The sequence below is a fragment of the Mesoplodon bidens genome (genome assembly GCF_964165515.1).
Source record: "Mesoplodon bidens genome assembly, chromosome: 19".
NCBI lineage: Eukaryota > Metazoa > Chordata > Mammalia > Artiodactyla > Ziphiidae > Mesoplodon > Mesoplodon bidens.
The window spans coordinates 44,647,532-44,673,357 of NC_138179.1; the positions used below are offsets into that span (position 1 = coordinate 44,647,532).

The 25,826-nt window shown below is 50.0% G+C and overlaps 1 protein-coding gene across 1 annotated transcript; it reads right to left on the reverse strand.

The window, feature by feature from the left end:
- Window positions 1-74: 74 nt before the first annotated feature.
- On the reverse strand, window positions 75-25,186 carry RAB40B (RAB40B, member RAS oncogene family). Its single transcript, XM_081219353.1, has 6 exons — window positions 24,926-25,186; window positions 5,744-5,804; window positions 4,164-4,224; window positions 2,998-3,075; window positions 2,088-2,310; window positions 75-1,192 (listed from the first exon to the last, which is right to left on the reverse strand). The coding sequence occupies exons 1-6, from the start codon at window positions 25,065-25,067 to the stop codon at window positions 921-923; spliced, it is 837 nt and encodes a 278-aa protein (XP_081075479.1). The 5' UTR covers window positions 25,068-25,186; the 3' UTR covers window positions 75-920.
- Window positions 25,187-25,826: the final 640 nt, after the last annotated feature.

Consider the following 25,826-nt stretch of genomic DNA (forward strand, 5'->3'; position numbering starts at 1 on the left):
GTGCTCCGCAACGGGAGAGGCCACAGCAGTGAGAGGCCTGCGTACCGCGAAAAAAAAAAAAAAAAAAAGGGCAATGGGAGTACACTTCTCCATTGAATGGAAGTACAATTTTCCATTCTTTCCAATGGAAAATTGGAAAGAAGCAGCCAACATTTCTACCAAGAAGCAAGTATACTTTTTATTGTTGAGAAGCATTTTCTTAAACAACAGTGTTCACTCTTAGCTGAAACTTCAGGCTTTGAGTGACATTTTCTTGCCGATCTGGACCTGGTGTAACCGGGCTGTGGTATGTTCGCTGTAACTAGAGATATCTTTGGCATTTTCTTCCCTTAGCTTCATAACTCATGGAACATCTTGTACAAAAAAAGTAGATTTACAGAAAAATATGCATATAAATCACTTATTAATCCCAAAACGTAGTAAATAACATAGCAAAAACTCGATCAAATCTGTTTCATACACAAGCTGGACAGATCTGTTGTGCCTAATCTCTAACTTATCTGTGGCATTTTATAAATTAGTGCTTTGACATTAAAAAGGAGGTTTACAAAAAGGCCCTGCGTAACGTCAAAGACTCTAATTTCTCTCTCCATCCTGGTTTTTCATTCTCTAGAATTTATACTCATCACACGCATGTCACCATTCTTATAAAAAGCAGTTATTTTAAGAAAAAAATTGCACTGCAATCATGATCTAAGTAGCATTCAAAATTCCATGTTACCCAGAGAAGGTCGTCCCTTTATAAACACACGTCTGAAACAAGAGCCCCACGCCTGTCCACGCAGACATGTCGGGTACGCAGGGTACCGGCCGCAGTTCCATTGCTCAGGGCTGCGTGGTCACCGTGACATTGGCGGGTGTCTGCATCCAGAGCGGCCTCCTGCCTCCCACCTGTGCCACCCCTCTGCCTCGCGCCCTCCTCAGGAGACTTTGCAGCTGTTTCTGGTGCAGTGTTTGGGGGGGCTCTGGGGAAGGTGGGCGGCCTTTGCTTTTCGGAGGCTGGTCCTCTTGTGGCTGGAGCTGGTGGCGAGGGAACAGGGGCGGCCGTGCATCACCCTGGCATTCAGGCCGCTGGCCATCGAGAAGGACTTGAGGTGGCTCCTGAGGGCCGTGGGCAGTGGCAGCCTGTCCACCAGGTGCACGGGCGTGCAGGACACCACTGCCCGGCAGCACAGGTCCTGCAAGCTCAGTACTTGGGAAAGAAAAGAAAACCTATTTCATTTGTGTTGTCCTGGGCACGGGGCCAACGCAGGGGCAGCCACACACCTGTCCACCCTCCTCTCTGGGACTCTGGGGCAAGATGTCCTACCCTGTGCCCACGTGCAGTGATTGGAGATGGATGGTCCTGCTTTCATCACCTTAAATCCAGTTTGTCCCCAAACTTGAGACCCCCACCATCTCTCCCTCTAGGTCTGAGAGGTGAGTGGACTGCCCAGCGATGGCCAATGAGGTCTCCTCAGGACTAACGTGACCAACTTTTGGGGTCGGAGACCAAAGGGCTTCAGGAGACGTGCTTCCCCAACTGAGTAGCTGACACCAAAAACGTGTGTTATCAGCTTTATAAAGACGTATTGGAGAACACACCAGAAAAGCAAATGCTGTCATTTATGTTTCACCTACATAGTTCATTCTGTGAGTCAGGGTCCCTGCTCAGATAGAGAGGGGCTCCCAGGGGCCTGCTGGGAGGAGGAACGGCATCTCATCCCTGATGTAGTCGGGACACCCCTCAACCCCTGGAGGATCAGACAGAAGAAACACGACCCAGGGCTTTGGCTCCTTTTGGAATCAAGGTCCTAACAAATAACGTTCAGAACAGTGCTTCTCAACTGGGGGCGATTTGGACTCCCCAGGACATTCGGCAAAGTCTGGAGACATTTGTGGTTTTCACAAATGGGGGCAGGGAGACCAGGGACGCAGCTCACCCACAGCACACACGATGCCCCCACCAGAGGACACTCCATCCAAAATGGCACTAGTGCCGAGCTGCAGAAGCCCTGATTTAGGAGAATGGAGACTGTGGCCCAGGGAATGGGTCCTGGGAGGCTGAGCACTGGCGGGGCTGCAGGGTGGACTGGACGGACACCTACCCTTGCTTGGCCTCCAGAGCCGGTCCATCCCATGCCGCAGCAGCACGATCCTGGCCAGCTCCATAAAGGACTCAGTGATGTTGAAATTGCACAGCGGGCTGACCTCGAAGAATGTCACACCCAGGCGCTCCGCATAGGCCTGGGCCTGTTCCGTGGGGACCTGCCGCTTGAAGGCCAGGTGCAGGCGGTTCCCCACCAGGATTTTAGGGACCCCTGGGGCGTGCTAAAGGGTGACAGAAGGGCAAGGAAATTGGGTCACGTGCAGGCTTTGTTGTTGGTACCATGGGTGTCCCAGGGTGAATGGTGTCCACCCAGAACCTCAGAATGTGTCCTTTTTTGGAAATAGGGTCTGTGCAGATGTAATTAATTAAGATGGGGTCTTGGGGTGGACCCTAAGTCCAGTCACTGTGTCTTATAAGAAGTGGAGAGGACATAGGACACACAGGGATGAGGCCACGTGATGGTAGAGCAGAGACAGAGTGACACGTCCACAGGCCAAGGACCAGGGACTGTTGGCAACACCAGAAGCTGAAGGAAACAGGAAGGATCCTCCTCTCGATCGCGGCCCTGCCGACACTTTGCTTTTGGACTCTGACCTCCAAAACGGAGAGAAGACGTTTCTGTTGTTTTCAGCCACACAGTTTGTGGTGAGTTGTAACGGCTGCGCCAGGACACTCACACAGTGGGTGGGACTGACCACTCCACGTCTCCACTGGCAGTTGGGCCGGTCAGGCTGCCAGCAGGCAGCAGCCTGCTCACCACCTGTCAACCTACCTGCCTGCATGCAGGGCCCAATCCTGTGCTGGGACGTGACGCGTCCTCCTCCCTGTGGCTGGAGCCTCGTGCCCTGGCCACCCCAGCCCGCCCCCCCTCACAGGGCCACATGGACGGAGCCCTGGCCATGTCATACCTCATTGATCTCCTTAATCCACCGGTCGATGCCATCAAAGGACCAGCGGTTTGCAATGTCGTAGACCAGGATCACACCCTGGGGGAGGCACAGTCACTTGTGGACAGTCTGGCTGGCATGCAAGCCACTCAGGCACACACTCACAACCAGATAAATAGCCATTTTACTTATGTTAACACAAAACATATTATTTTGATTTGTCTGCCAAATGTAGCAGTTATATGATCACTTCCAGTGATATTTCATAAGCTCATTGATAAACCCTCAAATGTGAATGTGAGTTGGGGACTGGAATTCAATTCCCCACATTCATGAGCTGGTCCAGGGATACGGAATGCGGGGGTACTTCAGAGACCACCCATCTGGACGGAGGGCTCTCACATACGTACAGACACACACGCACATGAACACTGCGCACACACAGCCCACATGCCTGCATATTTATGTACACACGTGTAGACGCACGTGCCTACACACTGCTCATGCACATGTACATACAAATGTAACACATGCACACACACATCCCTGATGCAGAGGGCTTGGGAGCCACCAAACAGTCCATGGCACACTTTTAGACTCTGGCATCAATTTTTGTTTGTTTGTTTGTTTGTTTGTTTGTTTTTGCGGTACGCGGGCCTCTCACTGCTGTGGCCTCTCCCGTTGCGGAGCACAGGCTCCGGACGCGCAGGCCCAGCGGCCATGGCTCACGGGCCCAGCCGCTCCGCGGCATGTGGGATCTTCCCGGACTGGGGCACGAACCCGTGTCCCCTGCATCGGGCGGGCGGACTCTCAACCACTGTGCCACCAGGGAAGCCCCTCTGGCATCAACTTGTATGTGAGCTAATTGCCTTGTCCTCCAAGTATCCATTAAAAAACATTCCAAAAGTCATTATTCAAAGTCAGTTTGAGGGACTTCCCTGGTGGTCCAGTGGGTAAAACTCCGTGCTCCCAATGCAGGGCCCCAGGTTCGATCCCTGTTCAGGGAACTAGATCCCACATGCATGCCTCAACTAAGGGTCCGCATGCTGCAACTAAGAAGCCTGCATGCCATATCTAAGAAGCCCACGTGCTGCAACTAAGAGCCAGAACAGCCAAAGTAAATAAATTAATTAAAAAAAAAAAAAGAAAAACAAAGTCAGTTTGACCTCCCGGTTCAGGGGTATTACCTGTGCGCCCCGAGAGTAGGAGCGGAATATGGTACAAAATCTTCCCTGACCCGACGTATCCCTGGAAAAGATGTTGGAAATCTGTAAGAAGAAATCACTGCTTCCCGACAACAAGGTTTTTGAACTTGGGAGCCAGAGCAAATGCATTTTACAATTGTCAGTTGGTGGCCATCCCACAGAAAGTCCGAGCCCCCAACAAGACATTGGGCACTTTATCCCTGGAGAGATCTGGACATTGGGATGTCCTTTTGGGCTCATTCTCTTTTCTAATTATTTAAAAAGTCAACTAGAGAAAATAGTGATGGGTTTCAACATAATAATTCTGACATTTCAATAAGTCTAATTTAAGTTTTTAAAAAATTGTTTAATTTGTAGATAAAGCTGTGTAGTAAGGAATGTGAGTCTACACTGGGGGAGAAATAGGCCAAAGGATTTGGTGGGGTCACTCCACTTCCAATTAACTCTAAAAGATCATGGGAATCCCCTGGCCAGTCCAGTGGTTAGGACTCCTGGCTTTCACTGCCAAGGGCGTGGTGGCTTCAGTCCCTGGTCAGGGAACTAAGATCCCTCAAGCCATGTGGCACAGCCAAAAAAATAAATAAATAAAAATAAAAGGTCACATGAAGTCAGCCCTGTGGATGCATCCCCATGTTCATCAATACAAGGAAGTGACCCGGGGGTGCATTAACTAGGATAAAGAAAAATAACACATCTGGGATCGACTCTGCCTTGTGTGGGGGAATTTACTAAGATGGACCACCAGGACCAGGCAAGGGGGCTTCGTTTTAGACGCCGAGGAAAAAGGAGCAGCTGTTACAACAGCTTTCTGAGTCCCGTACAAGTTTGGGTTGAGAGGGGAGCCCTCAGGAGGTCTCCGGGGAGGGAGGAAGGGAAAAGATACTTGAGAGTCAGCAGTGGGAAGGGACAGGGTCATTGAGGGGACATCGTGGAGAGAGGCTTCCTGGCCCAGACTTGGGGGCTGACTGCTCCTGATTAGGGGCAGGTGGGGGTGGGAGAAGGGGCTCCGGACCACTGCAGACACTTGTGGCTTGGGGAGAGGTCTGGCATGGTCAGGCGGGAGAAGGGAACCATGCAAGTGACCATGCAGGTGGTCCAGGAGAGGGGATGACACAGGGGCTAGTGACAGTGGTCAGGAAAACCACATGGGTTGGGGCAACTCAGGGATTAGTCACAGCAGGAAAACCCTAGTCCCCCACCTCCGGAACTGGAGGGGCAGGGGTGTGACCACAGTCTGAGCCAGGGCTGCCTGGAGTGGGGACCAAGAAAGAGACCCAGGCCAGAGCTAGGCGACACTCTGACCTCTTGCCCTCCTACCCTCCACCCTCCATCCTGTTGATCTTGGTCATGACACACAGCCCCTCTGGGCACTAGAGAGGCAGAAGCAGAAGCACGTCCACATGCTCTGGACAGACTCCAAGGCCCACACAGATCTCCCTCGGGGGGGCACTGGGTCAGGCTGGGGCCGAAGCAGTGGATATTCCCACAGGTGGTACCAGAGCCCCCGAGGGCCTGGACAGACCCGCCCTGTGCTCAGGAGCTGGGCAGGACCCCTGACTCACCAGAGCTGCAGCTTCACCCGCCGGCCGTCCAGCAGGATGGTGGTGGTCTTGTAGTCGATGCCTGTGAAAGAGGGTCAGGGCGGCTTAATGCAAAGCACTTCCGTAGTTATGCTCAGGTAAAAGGTGCAGATAAGAGAAACTCTCTCACGCTGGGGGAGAAAGGACTACCTGCCGGTGCAGGTCCAGGACTCACAGAGACGGCTGGACTGGGCCCTGCTCGGACCTTCCCCTCGCCCACCGGCCTCGCCCACTTGCTCTGTGGAGCGGGGCCTCCAACCTCCCTCCACTCCTCCCTCACCACCACTGCCTCCAGCTCAGTGCCCAGGCCCCCGCCGCTGCCCAAAGGGTGGGCAAGCAGGAGCCCCCTGAACCGTTCAGCAGCTGGCTCCACGCATGGCCTGCTGGCCCTGGGTTTGCCGAGTGGCAGCCACTCACACACCCTTGTCTCCGCTGGACTCAGGGCTCAAACACGGACATAGTTTCCCCCAAGTTATCACACTAAGAATGTAAAGTAAAAACCTGTAGAATGTGAAATTAGGTATGAAGTATTATCTCAACTATGCAAAGACAAAATGTGTGTACGTATGTGCACAGGGGTGATGAAATAAAATTCATGTTTTATGGCAAGACAAGAAAAACTTAAACATAAAAAGGTTTTCTGCCCCTTACGGGCCTCCTGGCTCCCCTTTAGTGTGTATTGTGCATCTGCATTGACCAGACCTCCTTAGGAGACAACATTCCTTCTTAATTTTGTAAACCGTCAGGATGACCTGCTCAGCACTTGATAACTCCTCAGGAAATAACCTTCCTTCCTAATGTTGTAAGGGGTCACGATGACCCAGTTTTGCTTTGGAGGAGCAGACCTGGATTGTATAAACTGTCAATATGTCATCTGATGTATATCCTTTTGTCTCAAAAATGTATATAACTGTACTTTTTTTTTTTTTTTTTTTTTGCGATACGCGGGCCTCTCACTGTTGTGGCCTCTCCCGTTGCAGAGCACAGGCTCCGGACGCACAGGCTCAGCGGCCATGGCTCACGGGCCCAGCCGCTCTGAGGCATGTGGGATCCTCCTGGACCGGGGCACGAACCCGTGTCCCCTGCATCAGCAAGCGGACTCTCGACCACTGCACCACCAGGGAAGCCCTATAACTGTACTTTGACCTCTGACAGTTTTCAGAGCTTTCTGAAAGACTGTCTCCCAGGTTATAATCCTCAGGTTGGTGCAAATAAATTTTTCCATTCCTTTCTTAGACCAACTATTGATTAATTTTTTCAACATGCATGGCGTAGTTGGCAGGATATCAGAGACACCCACCAGAGGATACCCGGGGTCTACCCTAAACTGGTGCTCGGTACTAGCCCTTTGAGCCCCACCTGCTTCCTGGAGCTCCTCAGGTGTTCCGGTGAGTTCTCCTGATATCCAGATCTTATTATTTAAGTGATGATCCTACAATTTTTTTTTCAAGCTTTTTTGTACTTAAGACTTGGAGTCTTAAGGGGTACCAGTGCATTTCCTTGGCAGGGTCCTAGGGGGATCTAGGCAGGAGGCCCTGGGAAACATAGGTGGCTGGAGTTTCGTTAAATTTAGTTTAAATTAAAAACAAACAAAACAAAAAAACAAGGTGATATATGGTCTGAGCAAATGGTTTGCCAGGGAAACAAGAGACGGCTTGCTCAGCCCCAAGAACGAGGAACACCTGCTCCTTCTGGCCACAAGATGTCCTCAGGTGACTGAGAACCTAGTGGAAGTGTCTGAGGATCAACCTTTCAGGTGTGTAGCAGTACTACAGCAGATCCCACTACAACAATTAAGTAAATGCTGCTCTTCCAGGGACGCAGGAGATAAAGGCTGATCACCTACTGCTCCAAGCACCCACAGCGGTTTTAGATTGTTAGAGGGAGAAACCAAGACACATAAAAGAGCCGAACAGACACTAGCGTAATTCCTTGGACAGCTAGACTCAGAAGCAGCACCCACAACCATACTTGTCCTCAGAAAGGTGTTCAGATCATATCTTTTCTCTGAATTAGGCAATCAAATTGATAATGGGAAATTGTGCTTCAAAGGTCAAACAGCTCCTGAATGGACAGCCACCTATGGGGATACCAGCTGGGTTTATATAGAGCTGATGCTTGCAAGTGCTTACCTAACTGGGAATCAAAGGAAATCCTGCCCTGAAATGACCAAGCTGGGATTCTTTTTTGGCATTCCAAACTGATTTTTCCATGAACAGTCAGAAGAAGCCAGCAGAGGGTAATTTCTTACCATGTCAGTCACTCTCCTGGACCCCCGCCCACAGGGTCTACCGGAAACAAGAGTGATAAGAGCTTTTCTTTTTTCTAAAATTGGATTAGCAGCAGAAATTATTTGTAGGGCTATCTTCTTGGATCCTTTGAATTGGAAAGATTCCTAAATTGGAAAGCTCTCATCTTAAACTATTGTACCTATTTTAATTGGTATGCAAAAGCCCCAAAAGGCTTCAAAATTCCAAAATAGCCTAATTGAAGGATTTGTTGTAGAAGGCTAATGAAAGATTGATCATATAAAAGGTACCTACAATAAAAGACTATAAAACTGCCATAACTACTACTCCATCCTCCTTTTTTTCCTTTTTAAAATTTTTATTCATTTATTTATTTTTTGGCTGCATTGGGTCTTCATTGCTGGGCGCGGGCTTTCTCTAGTTGTGGCGAGCTGGGACTACTCTGTCGCGGTGTGTGGGCTTCTCACTGCAATGGCTTCTCTTGTTGCGGAGCACGGGCTCTAGAGCACAGGCTCAGTAGTTGTGGCACACGAGCTTAGTTGCTCCGCAGCATGTGGGATCTTCCCGGACCAGGGCTGGCACCCATGTCCCCTGCATTGGCAGGCAGATTCTTAACCACTGTGCCACCAGGGAAGTCCCTAAATGGTTATCTTTAGAAATGGGACCACCTGAGGTTATAGGTGAGCCTCTTGGGGTCAAAGGTTGAACTGAGGGCCATAGTTAAAGAATTTCTTAAACCCAGGGAAGATCCTCAAAAGGTTTTGTAAATGGATTACCAAGATGGGAGGCCACAGGTCTGTCTAAACCTGTGACCACAGCTGATATTCAGGGCCTGATGGGAAAAAAAAAATTTTTTTTGGCCTTCTCCTCTAAGCTGAATGAAGGAAAGAAAAACATTCCCACAGAGGTGGATGAGTATGTTGGTACTTTGATATCATTTAGGTGGCCACCCAATTATCTGAGGAATTAAAAACAGCTGTCCTTGTTTTAGAAATCTAGTGTTTACAGGACCAAAGGTGTGGCTCCAGAAACAGCCCAAGGCCCACCAATCCTTTTACCACTCCCATAATCTCCCCTATTTATTTTAAGAGGCTATAAGTAAAAAAAAAAAAAATTCTGGCTTTAAGAGAAGAAAGAAAATCCTCCTAGGACAACTTGCATTTTTCCTCCTCTGCCTTTGAGATACAAATGTTCTACCCAGTCTTCTCCAGGAGCTCTTATCCAGGCCATCTCCTTTAATGCAAATTTCAGGAAGGTAACTCTTTTTTTAAAAAATATTAATTTAATTTAATTTATTTTGGGCTGCGTTGGGTCTTAGTTGCGGCACGTGGGATCTTCATTGGGGCAGGCGGGATCTTGTTGCAGTGTGCAGGCTCTTCGTTTTGGCGTGGGCTTCTCTCTCTCTAGTTGTGGCATGCGGGTTTTCTCCCTCTAGTTGTGGCGCATGGGCTTAGTTGCCCCGCATCATGTGAGATCTTAGTTCCCTGACCAGGGATTGAACCTGTTTCCCCTGCATTGGAAGGTGGATATTTTACCACTGGACCACCAGGGAAGTCCCTCAGGAAGGTAACTCTTTTTTTTTTTTTAGCCCTAAAATTTATTTTTATTGAAGTATAGTTGAATTACAATGTTGTGTTAATTACTGCTGTACAGCAAACTGACTCATTTATACATATATATACATTCTTTTTCATATGCTTTTCCGTTATGGCTTATCTCAGGATATTGACTATAGTTCCCTGTGCTATACAGTAGGATCTTACTGTTTATCCATTCTGTATATACCAGTTCGCATCTGCTAATCCCAAACTCCCACTCCAACCCTCTCCCACCCTTCTGCTCCCCTTTTTTTTATCCTGTCATTTGAACATAATTTGTACATCTCTATATGATTTAGTGGATAACCTAAGATTATGGGGAAATGGGGAATGTGTTCAACTTCTGGGAAAGGATTCTTGTGAAAGGAAGTGCACCCTTCATTTGGTCTTCTTCAGGAAGGTAACTCTTATCCAAAGGAAAAAACGAAAGAGGGATAAGTAATTGGTAACTTGATTTGTCAAGGGCAATACAAATCTTAAATGTCTTTCCCATAAATATTAGTAAAAAGGATTTAGCCATCTAAACAGGTGACCTTGATTTGTTCCACCTGCAAGAAACCCAATTTGAATCCAACATCTTTTGTAACTTATGTGTTTTACATTATTATACCTGATTCATGGTTGAAACTCTGGAATGGGAACTGGGGTCTCTGTTTGTGTCTGTGTGTTTGTATGTATCTGTAAATGTGTGTGTTGTAGATATGTGGCATTGCCAAAATTAATTTGTAAAAGAGCTCTATTTGATTGGCTTAAAGGATAATAAGCACTTATACAAATACTCAGAAATATAAAAGGAATGAACCCAAATGAACTTCAGGATCACATGATCTAGGGTTAATTTTTTTTTTTTTTTTTTTTTTTGCGGTACACGGGCCTCTCACTGCTGTGGCCTCTCCCGTTGTGGAGCACAGGCTCCGGACGCACAGGCTCAGCGGCCATGGCTCACAGGCCCAGCCGCTCCACGGCATGTGGGATCTTCCCGGACCGGGGCATGAACCCGTGTCCCCTGCATCGGCAGGCGGACTCTCAACCACTGCGCCACCAGGGAAGCCCTAGGGTTAATTTTTAATGAATGAAAACAAGTTTGAGTTTATTGGTTTAATTATAAAGACATATCTTTTTTTTTTTTTTGGCCACACCACGCGACATGCGGGATCTTAAGTCCCCGACGAGGGACTGAACTCACCCCACTGCAGTTGAAGTGCAAAATCTTAGCCACTGGACCACCAGGGAAGCCCCAATACAGACATACCTTTAAAGTCATCAACATTAAGTATATAGTACTTTGTATGTAGGTTTACCAGAAATCAAATAAGATCGTATAATTCCTGTCACAAAATTTGTCAACAAGAAAAATAACCTGATGTGATGAAACTTACAAGCAAATTAAATGTAAACAAGATAAGAGCTTTTAGGTGAACTCTTTAGGAATAATTACGTTTTAGGACTGTCTACTTAAAATAGTTTCTCCAGATTTTTGGCAGTTTTGATTACACTTTATGTAACTTATAAAGTGATAGTTTCTTGCCTTTCACACTGTGTATCACCTACTCCTACTAAGATAATGATATCTAAACAAATTGAAACTATTGATCACATCTACAGTTCTCCATAAATTAATGAACATCCATGATGCACATGCTTCCTCCCCAGGTGGAAATTAACCTTCACACAGAAGAATCAGGGATGGGGCGTACGTGGGGAACAGATGTGGGGAGAAGGAACAGTGGAGAGAGTCCAGAATGGCTCAGCCTCAGGATCTAGCCTGAAACCAGGCCCACCCCTCAACCTGCCGGTTACATAAGGCCACAAACTCCTTTTTGCTTAAGCTTCTTTGAGTTGACTTTTTTGTTTGCACCAAAAAATGCCTTGACAGAAAATCCATGAAGCACAGTGACTGGAGAGGGGGACAGAGGAAACCTGACACACAAATCCTGGAAAAGCTGCGGAAGATACATTTTAACATCTTCCCAAAGCAGAGCACAATGCCTCCCACACCCCAGAATTTCACTGATAGTGAACATGTATTTAAAAGAAAATCTACAGGAATTCCCTGGCGGTCCAGTGGTTAGGGCTCCGCCCTTTCACTGCCGAGGGCATGGGTTCAATCCCTGGTCAGAGAACTAAGATTGTGCAAGCCGCATAGTACGGCCAAAAAATAAAAATAAAAGAAAATCCAACTCAATGATAATGATCTAACTATTAACATTCAGGACCCAAACTGAACTCTGACTCTGGTGGTTGTTCCCACCAGGACAGCCCTGCCGGGTCACCTGCCCTCTGCACACTGACCCTGACGCCTGGGACCCTGAGGCACCCTCCCAGAGCCGCGTGTGCTTTGGAGACCCAGGCCCACTCGGTCTCCATCAGTGTTAGTGTCCTTTAGAACTGCAACCCGGCCTACTTCCCTCCATCTATGCAGCTGTGCACTGCCATGGAAGGCCCCACCTTTGAACTGGGGACAGGGAAGAGCAGGGGAGGTCTGGGGCTGGGAGATAAAGCTTGAAAAAACACTGCCCACCCTCACCCCCCATGTGATCTGTAGGGTGGAAAATGGGAACGGAGATGGGCTAGCCCCCTGGGCACCCCACAGGTCCCCCACGTAGCACTGTGAAGACCCTGCAGGGAGAAGCTCTGTGATACGTGGGATCAAATCCCAGTCCTGACGACCAGCGGCTTCCTCCCTCTCCCCGTGCCTCAGTTTCCCTGACAGCTCACGTCTGGTACCTGCCGCCAGCAGTAGCCTCAGCTCAGCACAAGCTCCATTCTTCCCCAGGCCTTTGGGTCCCAGGATAAACCCTCTGTCTCAGCTGTACCTGCCACAGAGAAGCCCCCAAATTCCACCCATTCACGCCAGGTTCGAAGTCCCATTGGGAGAAGAGTCTCTTTTTTCATACACTTATTTATTGAACCGTTTTATGTTCCTCCTGTTATGTGTTTGCTCTGTTCCTATTGTATTTCCTCTCCTCTGTTACTTCATGTTTTTGACAGTAGTAGTGTCAGTGTTAGGGTCAAAAGGTGTAACACACATTCGTTGCACTTAGCTAATTCACCAAGAACTCTGTCCATCAAAATAAAACAAAAATACACAAAAGCTCCTAGAACAAAGCCCGTTGGAATGTTCACTGAGTGAGTCAGGACAACAGAGACAAGAAGAGAGATAATTTTAGCCTGAAAAACAGCAAATGTCAAATGCCAAGACACTCCCTACACTTTGAGGCCACGTGATGTGTAAATAATCTATTTCAGCTCTCCAGCACCTGCCCAACTCTATCTCTGCGAGCAAGAGGAAGCAAACATGTAAATACTGGTTAAGTATCATTGACAAACATATTCATCATGACGACCTGACTTTTGAGAACTTGTCTTATGTTGAATTAATGTATCAGAAAGCAGGGTGCTGGCTGCCAGGGGCGGGGGAGGGTCCAGGTTTCCATTTGGGGGGTGAGAAAAATGTTCTGAAATGAGAAAGTTACAGGGTCGTGAATGTACCAAATACCACTGAATTGTTCACTTTAACATGGTTAATTTTATACTATGTGAATTTCACCTTAAAAGAATGTATATACATATGCGCTATCCAGAGACCGACTCTGGCCTGGCTTCCCCGATCAGAAGGGCACTTTGTTGGGAGATGTTGGGGTGCCTCACAGGACCAAGGGGGTGGGAGGGCTGCATAATGGGGCTCAGGATGGGAGAAGCAGGGAGACCCCAGGGCTGAGGTACAGGCCAAAGCTTCACCCATGGCCAAGGCCCAGAACCTGCCCCTGCAGGGCTGCCTCCCGTTTCTAAATGGTTCTAAAAGTGAGTCATGCTTTTTTTTTTTTTTTTGGCCGTGTGACATGTGGAATCTTAGTTCCCTGACCAGGGATGGAAGCCGTGCGAAGCGCAGAGTCTTAACGACTGGACCCCCAGGGAAGTCCTGCAATTCATGTTTTAAATGGGCATTTGAAGTGTGTTCATCATATGAGAATCCCACACAGAGAGCAGTTACTGAAATCAGCACCAGTCCCCCTCCTCTTCAGAATCTACCCCACCTCCTTTTTGAAAAGGAAAGTATGTTCCCTGCACATTTCTCCTTCCTGGTTTTGCTCTGTGAAATAGCAAAGCCCTGTGACCCAGGTGCTTCCAGGCTCCTCGTGGCCTGGCTGCCCCAGCTCATCCACACAGCTCCCAGCTCTTAGCTGCCTGAGCCGCTCACTCCCCACTCTGGGGGCTAAACCCTCCCACACCCTCCCTGGCAGGGACAGGACCACTGTCACACCTGCCTTGTTCCCTAACGGCCTGTGTCTCTGCTGAGCTGCTGCATCCAGGTACCCTGTGAAATCCCACAGCAAGGACAAGCCCCACCAACCAGATACCGGCGGGACCTGGCACATCATCCCCCATGAGTGAAACTGGGGAGTAACCCAGAGCCTTCCCTAACCATCGCTCGGGCGTGGCCAGATGATAGCCCCCTCTTTCCAGAGCCCTGACACCTCAGAGGGTCTCAGTCCCTTCAAATTGCAGGGCTGCCCCTGCCAGGTCTTGAGGTCACCCTGAACCTGGACTCAGGCTGAGGCAGGAGATAGATGGGCCCCAGGCTGAACAGTTTCTCCCCTGTGGACAGAAACTCCATAAAAGCAGGATGATGGAGGAGGCTGGGCCCTGCCCAGATAAGAGATAAAAGACCACATATTCCTCATTCTTGAAGTCAAGGAAACCTCCCTGACTACACATGCACAGAAAGGCTCCTTGGAGGTCAAAAAGGGAGGGGGCACCACCCCATAGTAAGTGATGTCAACTACCCATAGGCCTCTTCGCTACAATCCATCTTGGCTAAGAGATGCGTGCGCACACACACACATGGGAGGACCCTGAGATAAACCAAATATAGATTCAGAACCAGGTAAAGCAAGATGATTGCCAAAGGAAACCTGGAAGAAATGCCCCATAAAAGTGATTCAAACTACCACAACGGCGAGCCCGCCCGTGTGTCTATCCACAGGTACTGTACTATTTTTCCTCCTAATAAACACTTTACTTGCCTCACTACTTTCCGTCTCTATGTCTTTATGCGGCAATTCATTTCTACACAGCGACGGGTCAGGGCCTTGTCACTGTCCATTGGTCCCTGGTGGTCAGTGGCTAGGATTCAGTGCTCTCACTGCCACTGCCAGACCTCAATCTCTGGCCGGGAACCGAAATCCTGCTTCAAGCCGCTGCAGGCTGAGGCCACCCGAGATCAAGGCCACCAATAGGGTTCAGCGGTCAGGCCAGGAGGGGCCTCCCCCCGCCCTACTTTGGACAGCCCAACAGTCTGGGTGACGCTGCCAGGGAAAGCATTGCCATCCTCCATGGAAAAAAAAAGGGTGGCGGGACTTCCCTGGTGGCACAGTGGTTAAGACTCTGCGCTCCCAATGCAGGGGGCCCAGGTTCAATCCCTGGTCAGTGAAGTAGATCCCACATGCTGTAACTAAGAGTTCGCGTGCCACAACAGAGGAGCTGGTGAGCCGCAACTAAGGAGCCCACAAGCCACAACTAAGACCCAGCGCGACCAAATTAAAAAAAAAAGGGGGGCGGGTGCATCTTTGATTTTAAAGTGCAGTTTTCTGATATCAGCACCCCTTTTTCCTGCCTGTCCCACAGTGGGGGCCCCCCAGGCTTTGCCATCCACCACCTCCAGTCCGGGGTGGTCAGCCCCCAGGTGAGCTGTGTCAGGGAAGCGGAGCTTTAATTTCAGTAGCACCCCTGTGCAAATACATCCAACCATGGAGGTGCCATGTGTCTTCAGAAGGAGCCCGAGCCCCTGCTGATTCAATCTCCTACTTTCATCCCTTGGGAGCAGCAGAGGCTGAGACCACCTGCTGTGTGTCAGGGGAAGGAAAGGACCTCACTGGAAACACACACGGAGGCTCTCGTCACTGGTTGTGATCACAACCAGCTGAGCAACTGTCCCAAAGCTGGACGGCAAACCAGGCCACCTGTCCATGCTCTGGAGGACAGTTTCGGATGAGCTGCCCTGAGCTTGGAGAGCCCATGCCAACTTCCCTAACTGTGGTCTCAGGACACTAAATGTCAGAGAGGGTGAGAGGCTAGACAGACACCTATGCAAGATCTGTATGCTAAAAGCTATAAACCACTAATAAAATAAATCAAAGAAGATCTAAATAAGTGGAGAGAAATACTGTGTTCATGGATTGATAGACCCAGTATAGTTAAGATGGCAGTTCTCACCAAATGGATCCACAGATTCAGTCTCAAAGACTCTAGCAGGATTTTTCGGGGCGGGGGGTTAGAAATCGACAAAGCTGAATTTTATTATTTATTTATTTAAAAAAAATTTTGGCCCACCTTGCGGCTTGCAGGACCTTAGTTGCTCATCCAGGGATTGAACCCGCACCCTCTGCAGTGAAAGCACAGATTCCTAACCACTGGCCTGCCAGGGAATTCCCAAAGCTAAATTTTGCATGGAAAGTTAAAGGAATTAGAATAGTCAAAACAATTTTCAGGGCTTCCCTGGTGGCGCAGTGGTTAAGAATCCGCCTGCCAGTGCAGGGGACACGGGTTCGAGCCCTGGTCCTGGAAGATCCCACATGCCGCAGAGCAACTAAGCCCGCAAGCCACAACTACTGAAGCCCACGCGCCTAGAGCCCATGCTCCCCAACAAGAGAAGCCACCGCAATGAGAAGCCCGCGCACCATGACGAAGAGTAGGCCCTGCTCACCGCAACTAGAGAAAGCCCGCGCGCAGCAACAAAGACCCAATGCAGCCAAAAATAAATAAATAAAAAAAATAAATTAAAAAAAAAACAATTTTGAAAAAAAGGAACAAAGTTGGAGGACTCACACTACCCAATTTCAAGACTTACTATATATATATATATATATATATATATATGTGTGTGTGTGTGTTTTGTGGTACGCGGGCCTCTCACTGTTGTAGCCTCTCCCGTTGCGGAGCACAGGCTCCGGATGCGCAGGCTCAGCAGCCATGGCTCACGGGCCCAGCCGCTCCACGGCATGTGGGATCTTCCCGGACCGGGGCACGAACCCATGTCCCCTGCATTGGCAGGCGGACTCTCAACCACTGTGCCACCAGGGAAGCCCCTGCTTTTATTTTTAATCAAACAAAATACCAGTCCTGTCACGAGTCACCGTATGATTCAAATTCATGAGTAAACTCAGCTGAGTCACATTTAGGGGAGGGTAATCCATTAATTATTAGCTTCAAGAGGTTGGAATACACAACTCATATAAACAGAAAAACAGCCTGAGTGTCACTTTGGCTGAGGAAACCCCAGGATCAGTTAAATGGCCTGCGTGGTTCTCCACCAACAGCTTTAGGGCACAATCTCCCAAGAGATGGCCAGCAGCAGGTGGTTTCGGGTGGGAAAGGCTGGCATCCAGAGAAAGATTAAGAAGCCAGGCACAGAGTCCCGGGGCCGGAACTGCTGTGATTGGCTGCCGGGCACAGCACAGATGCCAGGACAGGTACCTTCAAAGACTGGGGACCCTGATGTTTTCCATCTCTTGATTCTAGAAGCATGCCGATCTCTCTCTCTACCCGCCAAGTCTTAGAAAACAAGTCATGCTGTAAGGCCCCATTAACCAAAATCCCAGGTCTGCCGCACTCAAGTCAGAAGTCCCCACAGCAGCCTGAAGGTGACAGGGGCCTGGGTACCAGATTCTAGACTTTGCAACATGTTAAAAAGAGGTTAAGACCTGGAATGCCAAAACCACTTAAGAAAATAGAAACCACGGGGCCAAATTCTCAGAAATGTAATTGATTACCATTATAAAGTCCCCAAAAGGCAAAGCATGCTGTGGCAAAAATAAGACCACCTAAAAAGACAAGTTGTTCATAGTAGCAGACTGATGAAATGCTGGAGGCATCTTAAGCCAGAGTGGTGCAGTCAGACCAGCTTCAGGAGCCCCTGGAGACCCCGCAAATGGGTGGGTGGACAGGTAATCTTGCTCCTGGAGAGAAGGAGGGGGAAGGCAACCCAGGTCAAGTGGGGAATTTGGTTGAGGCCTCCAAGGAGGCAAGCCCACTTCTGAAGAAGGTAAACCCTGAAGATGTCACTGAAGCTATTATCTTATATCGGGACCCCTTTAAATTGTCTTGTTTGTGGATCTGACAAAATCTACATAATGGATATTTTTAGGTCCAAACCCCTCGGGTGCTGCAGCTCTTCTGCTTTTGCTTATACACAATTCACTCTTTGTAGCCAATTAAGCTAAAGAAGCCTGGAAAGTTTGAAACAAAGGTCCCAAACAATCTCTTAATGTGAAGTGAACCCACAGCCTGCAAATGCTTGGTGACACACTGGTGACACACCAGCCACTTCCCCATGCCTTGTTGCTTCTCTTCACCCCACACAACCGGCCACATCGAACCTGAGCTCCTGGGCCAGCAAGGAGTGAGCAGGTGCGGCTGGCAGGACCCAGGCAGGACCTCGAGGCTGTGCCTGCCCGGCCGTGCTCACCCTGCAGCCACTCAGGCGTCCTGTGCCAGTGACAGAGGACACAAGGGGTGGTGGGTGGGCCTCTGGCCCCAGTAGCTGAGTCTCTGTCTGGGAGGAACCTGGGCTGGCTGGTTCTGAGTCCCTCCCTGCCTGTCACCTGAAATCAGGTTTGCCTTGGGCTGGGGGCTGCAGGGGTTAGAGGTGAGACTAAAGGGGCTGTCACCACCGCAGAAAGGAGACCCCACAGGACACAGGGGAAGTAGGGCTGATTCAAGGGCTTTTAAAGAGAAAATCTGATATAAATGCAATTTTATCATTTTCAAATACACGGAAGTATTTATGACATAATTTAAAAAAACCAACGCATTAAATTTATTGAGTGCTCACAAGTGGTACCAAGGGAGGTGAAGGAGTTACACCAAGAAGAAGTAGGATAAAACACGACTCGACTCTCAGTTCAAACTTGAAAGTGATGACTTTATAAATCGTGTTTTGAATCTTAAAGTGGTTGCCCAGGGAAACCGGCAGAGTAGCTTTAAGCTGCCTGCAGCAACTAGAAGGCAGCAGGAGGGTGTGTGAATCTCCTGGTGGAAAGACTGTCAAAGGCAAAGAGAAAGGACAAATAACCTATCTCACGAGATGATTCTTCTATACTCTCAATAAGTGGGAGTTATTATTTTTATCTCTTGGCAGAAATGAAACTGAGAAAGAAAGATGGGATCTTCCTGCTGGGAAAAGGAAGCTGGAGAAATAGCCAAAAGACAGTAGTCAGAGAAACAGTGAGTCTCCTGCTGGGAAAAAAACTAGGAGGCAAGAGATTGTGGCCTTTGGTGTCAGTTTGATCCACTTCCCTCTCCCATCACTAATGAAATGAACAAAATGTAGAAACTTGGCAATCAGAGAAGGAAAGGGTATGGACCTGGTGCCAGGAACACCCCAGCTGGAGCCCAGGGGAGACCCAGGATTAACAGAAGGTAGAGCCCAGCTGCTGAGGCCTTCTTTCTTTTTTTTTCTTTTTTACATCGTAAAGCACCGAGCTGATCTCCCTGTGCTATGCGGCTGCTTCCCGCCAGCCATCTATCTTACATTCGGTCGTGTCTATATGTATATATAGTGTATATATGTCGGTGCCACTCTCACTTCGCCCCAGCTTCCCCCTCCCACCCCATGTCCTCAAGTCCATTCTCTATGTCTACATGTTTATTCCTGCCCTGCAACTAGGTTCACCAGTATCTTTTTTTAAGATCCATATATATATATGCATTAGCATACGGTATTTGTTTTTCTCTTTCTGACTTACTTCACTCTGTATGACAGACTCTAGGTCCATCCATGACGCCTTCTTTCCACTTCTGCCTGGAGCAGGACTTCTGAGGGGAGAGGAGGCGGGACTAGGCACCAACCCACCAGACAAAAGTGAGGCTCCAGGGCCAGCAGGGGCCCGGCAGGACCAGGAGTGTGCACGTCACCCGTCACCCGTGGGAGGGGAGGACAGCTCCCTGGGCAATGGGCCACCCGGCAAGGGTTCTGCGCAGCCCACACTCCCCCTCCTGCTCTGCCCGGAGCTCAGGTTACAGGACAGGGTCAGGAACCCAAGGGCCCCTCCCTCCCTGAGTAGGCTGAGAGGAAAACAGAAGGTCTAGCTTGGAGAAGCCAGGCCTCACCAGCCTCTGTCAGAGCACAGAATACGTGCAGGTGGATCTGCCTGGGTGTGAGCAAAATGCAGGGAAATGCAGCAGTGCCACCTGCAAGCACTGGGCAGACCCACCTGCAAAGGAGAAAGCATGCAGGTGGGAGGCTGTACGGTCCCTGGGCTGCGACAAGCGTGACAGAGCAATGCCGGGAAAGGGGGTCTCCCACTGCATATCTACTTGCAAAAGAATGTGTCTTGACCCCTCCCCCGCATCCCTCATCCCAGCAGGATGGCAGCCACCAACGTCAGAGGTAAGACGGTGGAGCCTCAGGGGACAGCCCCACCCTGGGACAGGCAGAGACTTGTTCAACACACCCAGAGTCCCTGCCATGAACACCCATCATTTATTTGGACTGTGCTAAAATGAAGGGCTTCTGTTCTTAGAAATACTATTAATGGGGTGAAAGGCAACGCAGACGAGCGTAGATACTCACAATACGTATTTCTGACAAGGGATTCACAGCCAGAATACATTTTTCAAACACTCCTACTGACCAGTAAAATAAATTCAACCTAATGAAAAATGGACAAAGGTGTTCAATCTCATTAGTCATCAGAAAAATGCAAATTCAACTACACTATACTTTCCAGAACGGCTAGAATGCAAAACAGCAAGAACCAAATGTTGGTGTTGATGTGGGCAAACAGAACTCCCGATCTTCGCAGTGAGAGTGTAAACTGAAAACAATTTTGGAGAATCTTCTTAAGTTAAACATATGCATACCATAATACTCATCCATCCCAGGTTTAGGTCTATTCTGACAGAAACGCATCTTTTGTACTCTAAAGACACACGGTGGGAATGTTCACAGCAGGACGAATCACAACAGCCAGAAACTGGAAACCACAGAAATGCCAGCCCCAGCATGATGCGTAAATAAACAGATCGAAGTACGTTCACACCAGGGATATCATAAACCTTCCACAGCCATACACAACCCAGGAGAGTCTCACACAACGGGAGCAAGAGAAGCAGTCACATTACAACTCTCACTTTTACACAGAATGAATGAGACAAAAGTGGCCCATGTTGTCAGAAGCCAGGCCAGTGGTGACGCTGCAGGGTGTCATGGCTGGGGGAGGGCTGGGGGCCCAGGGGCCTGTTGGTGTTGTGCTTCCTGGGTGCTGGTTGCATGTGCGTGTTAGCTTTGTGAAAATTCACTGAGCTATGCAATTACAATAGGTACACTTACCTATATGTAAATCATACTTCCATAAAAAGTTTAAAAAGGAAGGGAAAAGAGATAGAACCTAACTTAAAAGGAAATATGACCCCAGGAGCAGAAGGAAATTCATCCCAGTTACTTCATGCAATGGAACAACCTAATAAAAACAGGCTGTTGGTAAAATAAGAGTTCAAAGGAGAGTTTTTAATCAAATGAATTTTTAAAGAATTCTTTAAAAATTAAAAAAAGGAAAATTGTAAAAGTAAGGAAAAATTAGACACCAAAAGGACATCAATACTGAATTAACAAATAAGTTAGAACAGCTAGAAACAGTTTGCTAAAATAAAAATTACCAATACATAGGAAAGCCTTGAGAGTACCACAGAAATGCAGAGAGAAAGACAAAAAGAACAAGGCACTTAGAAGACATGAATGGAGGACAGATAAAAACAGCCCAACATAAGAATAATCAGTGTAGTAGGCAGAATAATGGCCCACCAAAGAGATCTGTGTCCTAATCCCCAGAATTTGTGGATATGTTAGGTTACATGGAAAAGGGGAATTAAGTTTGCTAGTCAGGGATGAATTGGGAGATTGGGATTGACATATATACACTAATATGTATAAAATAGATCAGTAGTAAGAACCTGCTGTATAAAAAAATAAATAAAATAAAATTCAAAAAAAAAAGTTTGCTAGTCAGGTGACCTTAAATTACAGAGATTATCCTGGATCATCCAGCAGCCCCCATGTGATCACAAGCATTCTTAAAAGTGGAGCAGGAGGCAGAGAGTCTACATCAGAATGATAAGATGGGAGAAAGGCCCCCCACCCCCACTGCTGGCTCTGAAGGTGGGGGAGGACCCACAAGCCAAGAGACACAGGCAGATTCTAGAAGCTGGGAAAGGCAGGAAAACAGACTCACCCCTAGCACGTCCAGAAAGGAACACAGGCCTGCCGACTTTGATTTTAGCCTATGAGACTGTGTTGACTACCGACCCCCAGAACTGGAAGAGAAAAAATTTGTGTTGTTTCAAGACACTAAGTTTGTGGCAATTTGTCCAGCAGCCACAGGAAATTAATATAACTGGTGTCCCTGAAATAGAAACACCAATAAATGTAACAGAAGATGTTTTAAGGACATAAAATAAATTTCCCTAAAATTAAAAAAGAAATCTGCAAATTTAAAGAGTACTCAGTGTACCAGGAGTTCAAGATGAAGCATTCAGCTCTGAGACATGGTCTGGTTACGCTCATGAAATGAAGCAAAAAGAAGGAATCTGTCAGAAATTCACGAAGAAAATGCAAATCACCTACATGGGAAAAAAAATCAGCTGACTTCAGGCTTCCCCACATCCAATGGCAGAGGGCTGTGGAGCAATGCTTACAAAGGGTTGAGGGAAAGAAAACAGAAGCTAAGAATATTACACCCAACCAAGATACTGTTCAAAGATAAGAGTCAATGGACAGACACTGTCAGACATGAAAATGCTCGGGTAATACTAACGAGCCCTTCCTGAAAAATGATTGAAAATGAAATTAGCTAATTAGACAGCAAAATAAAAGGACTATCGGTGAGCACAGAGTTCTCTGAAATGTTGAATTAACACTGAGCAATTGTGGGCACTGTAGCTACGATACAGAATTAGGTGTTAGGAACCTGGGCAACGTGAACGTAACAGCACAGGCCAAAAACTCAGGCGGCGGGTGGAGGGGGATGGGTTGTGAGACTGAAATGCCCTCACCTTTCCTGCCAGAAGCACGCACAGTGTTTCAAAGTGAAACGTATCTTTAAAATAATAATGATGATGATTCCAATTTCTTACAATTTTTCATAATCTCTTTTCTTAATCCAAGAAGAATCTTTCCGTAAATCAAAAACCCACATAGGGCACATCTATCATATCGGGTCTTTTCTGCAGTGTCTCAAGCCAAACTGACAACAAAACCTTTCATGGAAAGTGTCTTTTTAGCCTAAATCCTCCCTCTGTGTCAAGGAAAAACCTTGAGAAGAAAGCGCTAACTAGTTGTTAGCAGTCTTGGTTCAGCACATAGAATGAAAGTAATGAAGCAGAAGCACCAAGCCTCTGTTCACACCAGCCAGAAGGACCTCCTTTTATAAACATTTGTCTACATTCCTCCTATTTGCCCCTGCACTGTTCACCTACTACAGAACAGAAAACGTTCCACAGCCTGTTCCCCCAAACATACACAGCGCTTTATTTGCTGAATGTTTTGTTACTCCACCTCTGGCCCATCCATTCACTGAGCCCCAGGCCCAGAGGACACAGCCGTGAAGGAAACAGACCCAGCCCCCACCTCCCAACCCGTTGAAATCCAGCGCTGCGCTGTCCAGCAGAACTCTGACGTCTCACAAGTGTCTGTCCAGCACTTAAAATGTGGCTAATGCACACTTTTAGTTGTATTTCATTTTAACTACGCGTGCTTTAAATGTAAAAAGCCACACATGTGGTTAATGGCATCATCTTGGACGACAAGGATCTAGAATCAGAATCTGCATTTTCATAGGACTGGGGATGAATCTTACTATGCACTGCAGTGTGTGAGGATGGATCCAGGTTTTCACCATCAGCTCATGCCCCCCATCTCAAACCTGCCCCAACTCAGTTTGCCACCCACTGTCTTTTCAGTCCTACCCTGCCTGATCAGGACAGGAAGCACCCCCAGGCTGGCTTGAACATTAAGACTCCAGTCCCTGGGCTGCCCTTTTCGGCTCCCCAGGAACCAGACTGCAAGCCCAGGAGCAGCAGCGTCTGTGTTGGAAATGTGGCTCCCACCCCTGAGATGACAGCTCAAAGGTCTCCTTCCACAGCCACTCATTCTGCACCATCCAAGCAGCCTGTGGTGGGTAAAGCCCTGTGGAACCGCAGGACACCTGGTTGTCCTCCCACCTCCTGGCCCAAGTTCCTGCCCACGCACTTTCCTCTCCGCCCCGCTTCTTTTCCTCCTAATGTCCACCCCCTCTCAGGGGCTGCTGCTCTCAAACTACAAACTTCGGGGACCCCCTGCCGGCTGTCCTCTGGACGCTCTGGCCTCCCCTCACCCTGGGACCCACTCTCCTGCACTCTCTGTCGGTGATTCCCTTCCTGCGCCCCAGGTCACACTCCCTAGGGTCACTTGGGTTCCTTGCCCTCCCAGGCCTGTTTATCAGTGCAAGGAGCCCCTCTACACGTCATCCTGGAGAAGCCTCGAGACTTGTTCTCTGCGCCTTCTCCCTCCCCTTCCATCCGACCCACGAGCAGAGCCACCACCTGGGAGCCTGCACCCGCTGCGCTCCGATCCCACGCTCCTGTCCCCTCGCGCCAGCGCCGCACCCTCCACGCGTGCTTTCCAAACTAGTCGCGCACAAGTGCGGCCTCCCTGCGGGGCACCCCGGAGCAGCCCTGCAAACCCCTCTCCCCAAACCCGGGCTGCATGGCGGCACGCTCTCCTCCGCCTAGCCGTCACCCCCAGATCGGGAGGACCCCAGCGCCCTATCCAGCCGCTCGCTCCCGCCGCACGCGCTGCGTGCGCCTGTCCCAGCCCCACCCCCATGAGCTGCCTGGGTCCCCCACGTCCGGGGTTGGGGAGGGGGTGCAGCCAGGGCTGCCCGCGTAGTGCGGGCGGGATCCAGGCAGAGCCTGGACGGCCCTGAGCCCGGCGCTCCCTTCCCCGGGTCCGCGTCCCCTCTCTTCCCCGGTCCCCGCGCGCTCCACCGCCTCTCCTCCCCGCGCCTCCGCGACCTCGTTTTCCCTCCCAGGCCCCGCGCCCCCCGTTCCCCTGGCCAGCCGAGCGCTCCCCTCCAGAACCCCGCGCCTCCCCGGCCTCCCTGGCCTCTCTTGCTCCCGTCTTCGGCCCCGCTCCCCGGGCCCGCGTCCCCTCTCCTCCTCAGCCCCCGCGCGCTCCCCCCCGCTCCTCCACTGTCCTACCCGGCCTCGCTCCCGGACCTGCGCCCCTCTCCTGCCAGGTCCCCGCGCGCTCCATCCCCACTCCTTCCCGGCCCGGTGCTCACCCGCGGGGTGACCGTACGGGGACTCGGCCGCACCGTCCTGCAGGCTCGCCAGGATCTCGCCCTTGCCCACGTCGCTGTCGCCCACCAGCAGGAACTTGAGCAGGAAATCATAGGCGCGGACCGGGCTGCCCCCGGTGCTCATCGTGCCGCACCGGTGCCCGCGCTCATGCCCGGCCCACGGGACAGCTCAGAAACGGCGGCAGGGAAGCCCAGCGCACGGCTGGCCCCGCAGTCCTTGGAGGGCTGCTGGCCCCGCGGCCCCTGATGCCTGACAGCTCTCAGCCCCGCTCTGCCCAGCCATTGGCTGGCCGCAGTTGCTAGGGCGGCTGAGCGCGCTCACTGGCTGGCTGCCCGTCCATCTCGCTTTCGTCTCCGCCTCCAGGCCTTTCCCCACCCGCCCCTCCCGGGAACTTACGGCCTCTGCCGCCAATGGTAGGTGGAAGGCGGGGCCGGGGCGGGGCAGAGGACGGCGATGCTACTGCCACAGCCAATGGAGGTCCGGAGGCGGGGTGGGGCGGAGCCAGGGGAGGTGCGGGGCGGGGCTATCCGGGGCGGGGCCGGTGTTCACGCTCCCGCGTGGGCCGACTGGCTGGGTGCCGGGGCTCGCTGCCCACCCACCCGGAGACTACGTTGGTCCGGGTGGGGGCGTCGCAAAGGCCGGTTCCGGTCGCAGCCGCGCGGCAGGAGACCCGGGCCAGGTCGCCTGGTGTCGAGGACCCGTGTCCCAGGCGAGCCCGGGCTCGCGGTCTCTCCCACGGTACTCGCACGGCACCACGCAGAGTGCTGGGTGCGCGTGCTTGTGTGCGCGCGTGCACGTGTTCGTGTGTTTTATGTGCGCATCCGCGTGTCTCTGTGTGCGTGTGTGCATGCGTCTGCGCACCTGTTCCTGTGTACGTTTGCA